This window comes from Martes martes (genome assembly GCF_963455335.1).
Source record: "Martes martes genome assembly, chromosome: 11".
Lineage (NCBI taxonomy): Eukaryota > Metazoa > Chordata > Mammalia > Carnivora > Mustelidae > Martes > Martes martes.
The window spans coordinates 64838819-64851065 of record NC_137899.1 but is presented as its reverse complement, the minus strand read 5'-3'; the positions used below and the strand labels follow the sequence as shown (position 1 = coordinate 64851065).

The 12247-nt window shown below is 34.8% G+C and overlaps 1 protein-coding gene across 1 annotated transcript in view; it reads right to left on the bottom strand.

Moving 5' to 3' along the window:
• Positions 1-12247, bottom strand: part of BBS9 (Bardet-Biedl syndrome 9) — a 452280-nt gene that overhangs the window by 275328 nt on the left and 164705 nt on the right. The window contains exon 10 of the mRNA XM_080818332.1: positions 3881-4062. Within this exon, the coding sequence (XP_080674458.1) occupies positions 3881-4062 (182 nt within the window). The remainder of the gene's footprint in view (positions 1-3880; positions 4063-12247) is intronic.

The following is a 12247-nucleotide window of genomic DNA, read 5'->3' as shown; positions in this document are numbered from 1 at the left end:
ACAAAAACAAAAACAACCTAAATCTCTATATTTCTATTAACAGGGAAATGGTTGACTAGATTATGGTATGCTGTGCAATGATCCAAAGCCCAAAGCTGTAAATAAGAGTGCTCTCAAACTTTATATACTGATACGAAAAGAACTCCAGGGTGTGTCTATTAATTTAAAAAAAAAAAAAGCAAGAGGTAGTACAATGCATCTAATATGCACATATTTGTATAAAAATAAATAAATATGAAATTTTTTAAAAAAATACACAAACACTCCTGATAAAGGTTAACTTTATATAATGTAGAGGAACTAAGATCTGGGAGTTTTACCCTTTTAATACTCTTAGAATTATTTTTACCATATTCATGTTATTTTCACATCTTATAATTTCATGACTTAAAATGTTTACACTGCATAATGAGATATGATGAACAAATGACACAGATCCTAAATAAACAAGAAACATAAATGTACATGCAAATATGTGTGTGTATGTATATGTGTGTATATATATATATACATATATATGAATGACAGACTATTGGCTGTCTACCTAACATCTACTTTCCCCTCCTCCTCCTTTGTGGCAGAGCTATAATTCTAGGGAGGCATTCGCCTTCATCTCAAAGTCACTGGATTGGTCAGATCCAATCATGGTGATTTCATTCCCCTGACCATTTGTTGTTTTAGGCATAAGCACAGGGCTTAATCCTGGCAGACATGAGGTGAAGAAAAGTTGGGAGTGGGGGTGCTGGCACATGCTTCTGGGAAAGCTATTTCCCCATAATAAAAAAGGAGACTTGGGAGAAATATCTCTCTTCTTCCCTGGAAATCATATTTGCACATAATACCTGGAACTGCTGAAATTACCCTGTGACCTTGAGAGGAAACATCCCTCACACACCAAGGATAGCTGACTGAAAACATGGAAAGTTCTTGGATGATGCCACAGGAATCAGCTGTCTCACAAAGAGAAGAACTACCTACCATTGTCATCAAGCATTCCCACCAGTACTGTAATATTCAGTGTGGGGATTTCCATAACTTACTTAGTGACAATACAAAAGCCTGCTCCTTGCCTACCCAATAACCATTCATCAGTTCTTTACTAAAAGAAGCTCAATTTTATTCTGAGCAATGAAGTGCTCAGCTAAAACACTAATTTTCCCAGCCTCTTTTGTAAGCTTAGAGTGGCCAGTGAGATGTGAGTAGAAGCTGCTCAGGGTGTGGCTTCCAGGAAAGATCCTTAAGGGGGCTGACTCAGCTGCAGATGTGAGAGCAGGAGTTCCAGAAGCCATCCTGGACCAATAGATGACCCTGGGAGAGAAAGAACTGGAGTCCCTGATGACAGTGGAACTGCCAGACCAACCCTGGTCTGCCCATTGCTGGACTTCTTTTCTATGGGAAAGAAATAAACCTTTGCCTTGTTTAAGCCACCTTATTTGGGTATCGTATTATGTGCAGCCAGACATAGCCCTAAACAACACATCTTCTAACAAGGTCACTAAGTAAATGCTTCTAGGACTCAATGGTAAAGGCAATTTAGTTATCCCAGACATATTTCCAGTAGGGTGCAGAGTTTCATTTATATGCCTCTTTCTTACTGTTCTCTTTCACTTCCTGAAGACACAGCTGTGTGGGAGGCCATCACAGTATCATACCCATTCCCTCACACCCCAGGTATAGAATGATCAACTGGCTAAATTATAAGGAAATTCTGCCCTTGAAAGTGCCTACCAACAGTTGTTGTTGACTACTGGTAACAGAAATCCTAGGCAGGATTCACACTAATGAGTTGAATATAAAAAGCTTCAAAACCCATGAGCCATATAGAAATTATTACTATAATTTCATGCTTACAACATACATTCCTCATATAAGTTACACACATAAAATCAGCTTCAAAAACACTTTTATTACAGTAGATAATATACACCATGTGTACAACAAAATGTACTCTTTAAATTGGCTTTAAATTTTGCTGAAACTTTTGCTTTGAACAAATAAAAAAGCTCTAAGGACCAAAAATAATCCACAAGACTGTGAACTTCTTTTTGTGAGTTAAAGTCACTATGCTAAATGGCATTTAAATGAATAATGAGGTCATCAGAAAGTTCAGAGTTTTAACTTCTCATAATCTTCTATAATGAAATATTCTGTGCTTTTATATAATTACAGGTATTTTAATAAACAAATACACCACAGTTTTATAAGGATACTAAGTTTTTTCAATATCTAGAAATAAAATATTTTGAAAGTCCCTCTTTCTTACAAGCTTCACTTTGGGTTTTTTTGGTTGTGCATGTGGGGTTTTTTTGTTTGTTTGTTTTGTTTTGTTTTGTTTTTAGGACTAAAACCAAATGATGATGGCAAAGAAGTGTCAGAGAACTTCAAATACTAACTAAAATTTGAGGTTATATAAATAATGAACTTTGCACCCAAGTCGGTAGGCACATCCCTACCTTAATTAGCACTTATTTGAAGATACACAGAAGGATCAAGGTAATGACAACTTTAAAACAGCTCAAACCTTCTCACTCAAGGGTATCACTATGGCCACCAAAAAAAATTTACAGTTGTAAATGATTTTTCTGAGAAATCTTTTACACAATTGAGTGTTAATCAAAATATCATTAGCACATTGTTTATGGGAAGGGCAAAATCTCAAGACACAAAATTTAAAGTGAAAAGTAACATTAAATTTATTTAATGAACTCTGGAAATTTCATGTTTCATATATATGCCTCTCTTCTCCAATTATATTTTTAAACGACAAAAAGAGACTCATAATTCCATTAATCCCCAAACACTAGTATCAAAGGCAGGGGGGAGAATGTGTATATTTCAATGTGAAACATCCAATTTTAACCATTCGCCATTTGAGGGGGGATGCTGACAACAAATGGGTTTTCTGTAATTGGAGTTACTTAAAAGACCTTAGTCTCACTGGTTTACTTTCAAAACTTTCTAAGAGAACATGTGAAGCCAAGGCATAATAATTTTACCTTAATAATCATATTTTTAAAATATATTATCTAAATTCCTCTGAATCTGTCTTGGTAATGGAGACTGAAAAATATATAAATCTAGTAAAGTGATTGGATCAGGATTAAGATTGGCTCTTGTGTTTTGGTTGGCCTTTGATGCTCTGCTTCTTTTATTATTCCTACTTGTTTTAACATTTCTCTTATGTGAAAATAGTCCATATTTTTTCTCATTAAAAAAATACTTTTACCTGACTCGGAGAAGAAAACTTAAAATAATGTTTTTCACATGTCCAATTCAAACTGCAGGACTGGTGTTTTGTTTCTCCTTTTAATTTACAATAAAATTATACCCCTGTGAATCCCAAAGAAAGATAATATTGAGTTGCTCAAAACTCAGAAACTGAAAATATCATCAGCCTCTGAGTCATTAGAAATCAACATACTGCAGGCTACACTCCATTTGGATGTCTAATTAACTGCATACCTAAATAATATCACTAAACTGCAAACGACTACATATTTTTTAGTAACAAAGTGGTAACTCATGTACTGCTAGGGTTTCTTTTAAAAGAAGCAACTAAAATGTTTTCAGGGATATTAGAAGTTAACAAATGATCACTCTAAAGTTTAATGCTCTTCTCAAGTCCTGAAACCACTATGCAGAGAAGTACTTTGTTCCATTCTTAGAGTTTAAAGAAAAAAAAATTAGATAGCTCTGTCCCTGACACGTTTTTTTCACAAGCTACAAAATACAAATTAAAGAGCAACACTATTTTTACAAATATGATTTTAATTAAGACTAGAGGAGAAAATTAACTAATATATTTAAAATATTACCTACATACAAAATAAATCAATTTTATAATAAACACCAAAATAATAAAAAGTTGCAAATGAGATACCTTGTGATTTATTAACATCTTTGATGATTTTCTGAAGTTCTTTCAATTCTATATCAAGTTCATCATAGTGTAGTTCTCTAGATTCAACCTTTGGAGCTTGGAACAAAGAAGGGTCTGTCCCTAGGTATGAACACTGCAAGTGACCATCATCACTCAGAGTGACTATCACTCCCTTTAAATCACTACAATAAGAAAGAGAAAATGAGACATAATTCAAATTTTTGGTGGATTTAGACCTGAGCAAAAATATTTTTATTCAATTTAGCTTCAACATGCCATTAAGAAAATGGCCATATAACTATTTCTAAAGTTTTACATCAAAGACTCAATTCAAATGTTTCAAACATGATTTATATTTACATAAGCACTCCCAATGTTAGGATTCATTATGCGGGGGGGGGGGGGGGAACCCTTAACAATTATTATAATAGTTGTCACTTTGGGGGACCTAACTACATGATAAATCATGCTCCAAAAGCTTTTCAACTATTGTATCATTTAATCCTCACTCCAGCTCCTACTTGGCAGATTCATAACAAGCATGTGAAGACTTGTGGAGCCATTTCCTCATTTCGTAGTTCTCTGTCCATCCCTCTTCCTCCCATCCTTTCACTTTTCCTTCTCTCTTAGTCTCCTTTATCTTTTTTTTTTTTTACTCTAGAAACTAGGCCTAATATCTAAATTATAGATAAACTTAGCATACCATTTTTAAAAATTGTAAATTTTCCTGAACTTGCTATAAAAAGTTGAAATGAACACTATTTGCTTCCTCCTTAGCTTTCTCAGAAGAAAAAAGAAGTCAACACTGTCATAAGTCATTTTTAACTGATGCATAATGAATTTGTTTGATTTTCATTTGTTATGTTTTCTAGTGGCCTTTGATTTAAAAAAAAAAAAAAGAGAGGTTTCTAGTCCCATTCTAAAGGTTAAATATTCATCAAAACTTATAGAAAATCTGAGAGAAAAAACAACTTTAAAATGCTACTATTCATCTAAAAAATATATATATATGGTATATAAGAGTCTAGGCTTTATTCAGAATGAGTAAGAAATTTTAACTCCCCAACTTTGGGTCCATGGCAAGTGGTCAGCTCATTAATCGAAAAGCGTAACTTGGATGAGAGGAGATACTGACATTGTTCAGTCTCTCCTATACGGTGAACACCAGCATACACTTTACCACCTGCCTTCAACACAACAGTCCTTTTTTTTTTTTTTTAACATATGTATGTATATCCAGTCCTTATATTTGACTCAGAAGTCAACAAGTGCCTGAATTTTACCTCTATTTCTTCAGGTTCTTGATGCATACAACTAACTTTTTAAAATTTTTATTTAAATTCCAGTTAATTAACATATAGTGTAATATTACTTTCAGGTGTATACTATAGTGATTCAACACTTCCATAAAATACCCCAGTGCTCATCTCAGCAAGTGCACTCCTTAATCCCCATCAACTATTTTACCCACCTCTGCTCTGGACACAACTTTCCTATACACACTTTCTCCAGGGATTACTTAGGCATGGTCAGTGCCACAAAACCCTCTTGTATGACTTCAGAGAAACAAAGAATAAATTGATATCACTGACTCAACAGCTAAAAAATGAGACTAGGAGTCAGAGACTCTGGGTTCTAACTCTGACTCTACCCCTATATAGCAGTCAATTTAGAGAAGTCTTCCTAAATGTTATCTCTAAAATGAGAAAGTGAGACTGGATGATCCTCTAAGGTCTTTAAGTTTTATGAATTGGTTCTGTTAATCTAGCTCAGAAAAAAAATACTCCCAAAATAAAATTATTTTCCTAAAATAAAGTGTGAAAATCAACCCCATAGTACCTCTGGGCTTTACCCTTTCTAAGCAGTCAGCTGAAGCCACCTAGTGGCCACATTACAGAAATCCTAACTTCCAGCTCTTGACAAGCACATTTCAAGTGCATTCTGTCCCCTCTGAGTTGTGACTATGGTCCATTCCCCATTCCACTCAATCCCACTAAGGTCTGTAAACTTAATGAGCCCTCAGGAAACTCTAGAACACTGAAGACAAGATCTTTGGTTGGCTTCTAAGAGAATTTGGGGATCATCAGGATTTTTTAATCCAAGAGTATATCCATTTTATCTTCCCATTTTGAGTGGTCCATAATATGTGAAACCTAGTATGACCCAATACAAGTTATCCCTCAGTATTCAAATTTATTTGATCTATGAATTGGATAACTTATTATTGAATCATATTTGTTACACTGTTTTACACAGCAAATAGCAACAATTTAGACACAAGAGATTTATCTAAAAATGTATCTAAACCTATTAAGTTTAAGATAGAAAGAATCTGAATAGTAGTGTACACATGTATTTCTTCAGACTCAAAAAAATCATTACTGGTGCTCAACCTGTGCAAATATAAAAGGGAGGATCCAGGGTCTTCCCTCACTGGAAGAATTTAACAAAGGTCACCAGAATGTCTTAAAAATAAATTACAAAACTTCAAGCAATTTACTTTTTTCTTCAGTGGCATCAGAATCATTGCATATAATTTAGATAAAATAACAGAAACTTAGACTTCAGTTGAATTCACTTAAAATTGCATATTTTATTCCACAGGAACACTGTAATAAGCTCTAAAAACTCTAAAATAAATGAGTGGAATTTCTGTCTAAGACATCTATGATGAGACAGACACTTTGAGGCCTAGAACATAGTTAATAAATAAGTCAGTCATCACTTGGTATCTTAATTCAAAAAACAAATTTTAAAATACATATATCATTCCTAAAGCTAAGCCAAATTTAAGTATAAGAAAAAAAGGAAAAACATAATCAAGGTTTGTTTTTTTTTAATCTTTCTAAAGAATGTTTTATTTAACAATACTATCCTTTTAGGTTAATGTGTAAGCTTCTGTGGATGACAGAATTTTACGCTGGAAGAAGCCATCAAGTAAATCAAGTATTGAGTACACTATTACTTATATTGTGAGAATTAACATTCCAAAATTAAGGTCTCCAGATTATTATTGGTCTTTGAAGCACATCAGCTAACTCAAGGCATGAGAATAATGTATTTTATGAGGAACCAAGATCAAAAATGTTATATTCCTAGGACACATGATAATTTTGTGTATTTAGCAGTCAGGCATGAAAATAAACAATAGAGGTTACTCGGGAGTCTGAAAGTAATTGTTTCATCACTCAGTAAACAGATCCCTGCCTTAACAATACATTCCCAAGCAAAATTCCAGACAGATTTTAAAAGTTAAATTTTACAATATGAAACTACAAAAATATTTATCTGCCTTGGGACAGAGAGACCTTTTGCTGTAAGAAAGCAATGGAGGAAACTACAAAGGAAAGGATCACTAAATTAAACAACAAAAAAATTTTTAACTTGTTATATGCTTTAAAAAACATGATAAAAAAGAACAAAAGGCAAACTGGGAACATATTGGCAACCAATACAAAGTACATAATTTAAGTTGTACCATATGAAGTTGTGAATATTTAACTGTTTTTGACATATAAAAACCAACCTGCATATTTCATCTAATATGTAAAGAACTCTTATAAACCAAAAACAAACAAACAAACAAACCCTCTCAAACCAATGCAAATGAGATTATATCCAAAAAGGTAAAAGGAAATGTACAATTTGCAGTTAAAAATAAGTCAATAGATAGATGAAAAAAATTTTTTAAAAGCTGTATTTGAAAAAAAAAAGCTATTTGATTATTTAATCCCTTGAAGTGGAAAAAATTGTATTCAATAATCAGTCCTGCTGTTAGAGAAGGTACATGGAGATAAAAACTCTCATACACTTTTGGAGGAAATGTAAATTTATTAAAGATGCTATTAATGATCATTTTAGAAACATCTATCAAAAGCCTTAGAAATGTCCATTACCTTTTACACAATAATTGACTTACAAAGTTATTAAAGAAATTTAGAAAAACCCAAATGGTAAGAAAAAGGGGAAATATTTTTTTTTAAAAGATTCTATTTATTTATTTGTCAGAGAGCAAGAGAGAGAGAACGTGCGAGCACACAAGCAGGCACAGAGAGAGAAGCAGGCTCCCCGCTGAGCAGAGAGCCTGATGCGGGACTCCATCCCATGACCCTGGGATCATAACCTAAGCCGAAGGCAGAGGCTAAACCGACTGAGCCGCCCAGGGGGAAATATTTTTAAAAGCATGATGTTATCTGTAATAGAATGTTTAGAAGTCACTAACAACAATGTTTTACAAATATCTGTTTTCAGAAAAAACAGCTACATATATATAGTGTAAAAGCAAAACATAATATTGCATATGTATTTATTTTAATTTTATAAGATATAGGTATATAAAATACAGATTAGAAAAAAATTACTGAATGCTAATAGAATGGTGACTATTTCTGGTTAGTGAGATTATGAGCTATTTTTATCCTATCTTATGGTTATAAAATAAGATTTTTTTAAACTATTTTTTAAGAAAAAAAATGTATGTTCCATTTTCTATCCCCACAGACTGAATTTGAATCTGCATTTAAAAGCTAAATGATGGGGCGCCTGGGTGGCTCAGGGGGTTAAAGCCTCTGCCTTCCGCTCAGGTCATGATCCCAGGGTCCTGGAATCGAGCTCCACATCAGGCTCTCTGCTCGGCAGGGAGCCTGCTTCCTCCTCTCTCTCTGCCTGCCTCTCTGCCTACTTGTGATCTCTGTCTGTCAAATAAATAAATAAAATCTTTTAAAAAAAAATAAAAATTAATACAAATAAATAAATAAATAAATAAATAAAAGCTAAATGGATCTGGGGAATTAAAACTTTAATTCAGTTCTCTATTTTCTGACAAGGCCAATCTATAAAATATGCAACCTGAAAGTATTTGACATAGAGCTCACAAAAGATAGAAAATAGTTACAATAAACAAATGAATGAAAGTTTTAAAAACAAATGAAAAGATTTATGCACTGACTCTAATGGTCTCTTGTCCAGCTGCATTTCATGCAGAAGAGAAATATTTTAAGCTATCAAATTTTCAAAGTCTGGTGTTTATTACTAGATATAGACATCAAAGAAATTTTAAAAACTTAAATATTATTTATTGCATGCAATTTTTGCCCCACCTCAGGAAGGGTCATACAGTTTGAAGGCACTTTCCTTTAGGCACTATAGGCTGACTCAGTGTGAGCAACCCTTCCTCAGCCCCAAAAGACTAGATGTGGTCATTTGAATATATTTTGAGTCATTTCATCATGATTCATTTAAGACATCTTTATTTAGCATCTGCTATACAATATAAGCTACAAAGGTAAATAGGACACGGTGCTTGTCCCACTAAAAAACTCCGGCCTAGTTAGAAATGAAAACTTATTTTTTTAAAAAAAGAGATCCTGATTTTGACTTCTCCCCTCCAACTCAAACCTGTACCTCCCACAGGTCATATTATCTATTTTTCTAAAATTAATACCTAAGTATTCTAGAATCAAATATGGAAAAGAAAAAAGGAAAAGAGACAAATTCTACAGAAAATGTCATATAAATCATATCTGCCTTTAATCTACAAAGTAAATATTAAATGATTATGGTTACTTTCTTTGTTGAGATGAAATTAGCTGACACATCCGGTTGGAATTCTATAGCCAAGGGCATATTTGATAGCCATTTAGAAGTTACTTTTGTCAGCAGCCTCCAACTTTGTATATTTAGAAAAAAAATTAAAATCTTTGGGGGTTGGGGGGGAGAAGTTGAGAGGGAATCTCAAGCAGGTTCCACACTCAGCATGAAGCCCAACATGGGGCTCAATCTCACAACCATGAGATCATGACCTGAGCTAAAAACAAGAGTCAGATGGCCCTTCTTTTTACTACATCTGTATCTTTGGGGTAAATTTGGGGTAAATACCCAGTAGTGCAATTGTAGAGTCATAAGGAAGCTCTATTTTTAATTTCTTGAGGAATCTCCACACTGTTCTCCAAAGTGGCTGCACCAACTTGCATTCCCACCAACAGTGTAAGAGGGTTCCCCTTTCTCCACATCCTCTCCAACACACGTTGTTTCCTGTCTTGCTAATTTTGGCCATTCTAACTGGTGTAAGGTAGTATCTCAATGTGGTTTTAATTTGAATCTCCCTGATGGCTAGTGATGATGAACATTTTTTCATGTGTCTGATAGCCATTTGTATGTCTTCATTGGAGAAGTGTCTGTTCATATCTTCTGCCCATTTTTTGATATGATTATCTGTTTTGTGTGTGTTGAGTTTGAGAAGTTCTTTATAGATCCTGGATATCAGCCCTTTGTCTGTACTGTCATTTGCAAATATCTTCTCCCATTCCGTGGGTTGCCTCTTTGTAAAAAGAAGGGCCAGCTGTACCCCAATGTTTATAGCAGCAATGTTTATAGCAGCAATTCCATCTTAGTGGAAAGAACTAAGATGACCTTCAACGGACGAATGGATAAGGAAGATGTGGTCCATATACACTATGGAGTATTATGCCTCCATCAGAAAGGATGAATACCCAAATTTTGTAGCAACGTGGACGGGACTGGAAGAGATTATGCTGAGTGAAATAAGTCAAGCAGAGAGAGTCAATTATCATATGGTTTCACTTATTTGCAGAGCATAACAAATAACACGGAGGACATGGGAAGATGGAGAGGAGAAGGGAGTTGAGGGGGATTTGAGGGGGAGATGAACCATGGGAGACTGTGGACTCTGAAAAACAACCTGAGGGTTTTGAAGGGGCAGGGGGTGGGAGGTTGGGGGAGCCAGGTGGTGGGTATTATGGAGGGCGCGCATTGCATGGAGCACTGGGTATGGTGCAAAAACAATGAATTCTGTTACGCTGAAAAGAAATTTAAAAAAAAAAAAAAAAGAGTCAGATGCTTCACCAACTAAGCCACCCAGGAGCTCCTAAAATCTCTCTTGATGAGAGTTATTAATTGTTAAAATTATCTGAGTTATAAAGTAGATTAATGAATATAGAATCTAACAGGGATATGACTCTCTTGTTAGTTCTTGTGAGGATGAGTATGTCTTAAACAAAAGAGAAATAATTTTCACACTGGAAATACCTCATATCATAATTATACTTATGATTAAACAGCTTTGGAATCTTTAGTGCCTCTACCAAACTAACCCTAAAACAGAAAAGAAAAGCAGGGGATGTACAATTTTTTTCTACTCTCTTTTTTATATATTCACTTCTCATTTCTCTGCTGCATTTCATTTACTCATCATTCATTCACTTATTCATTCATTCATAAAACATTTTCAAACACCTATTATATTCAGGATACCATCCGAAGTGCTATAGAATATACACAATTAAAATCAGAAAATTAGGGGCACCTGGGTGGTACAGTCAAGTTAAACATATGATTCTTGCTTTCAGCTCAGGTTGTGATCTCAGGGTTGTGAGATTGAGCCCCACATTGGGCTCCACGCTCAGCAAGCAGTCTGCTTAAGACTCTCTCCCTCAGAGGCACCTGAGTGGCTCAGTGGGTTAAAGCCTCTGCCTTCAGCTCAGGTCATGATCCCAGGGTCCTGGGATGGAGCCCCACATTGGGCTCTCTGCTCAGCAGGGAGCCTGCTTCCCCCCACCCTTTGACTGCCTCTCTGCCTGCTTGTGATCTCTGTCAAATAAATAAATAAATAATCATTAAAAAAAAAAAAGACTCTCTCCCTCTCCCTCTGTCCCTCCCCCACCCACATGTGCACACATGTGCTCTCTCTCTCTAAAATAAATAAATCTAATTTAAAAATCATATTTAAAAAATAAAAATAAAAAATAAAATCAGAAATTAGCTGAAAAAGATTGCAACCCCAAAAAAGAATAAGACATGCTCCTATGTCATGGAAGACATAAGTACCATAAGACAAGTATAAAGTACTTTAGTATTCATAAGTAGCAATGTCATTTCTAGCCAAGAGGATCAGGGAAATTTTAATGGTGGAAATTGAAGCTAAAGTTGAAAACTTGAATGTTGCCTATTCTTCAGTAATTGTTTCTGAAACCTGAAGTAACCCATATGTGATTTGTAAGCAACAAAATTATGTCAATAGAACTTCACATTGGTTCATACTCAATTTTTGCCACTATCTGAATGCTCTGAACTTCCAAGTAGAGTATGTGACCATACACAATGCACCATTCTTCCACTGTCCTTCACAGCTCAGTTTGTATATGTGACCTCGACTGACAGTGTTTCTTACATAGTTCTCAAGATCAGTGTGCATTTTGCTCTTATCTCCTCCACCCTTCCTTTAAGCTACCTTCACCTTTCTGTTTAAAAGTAAAGTCCTAGGGCACCTGGGTGGCTCAGTCTGTTAAGGGACCAACTAGATTTCAGCTCAGGTCATGATCTCAGGGTCGTAGGACAGAACCCCTCCAT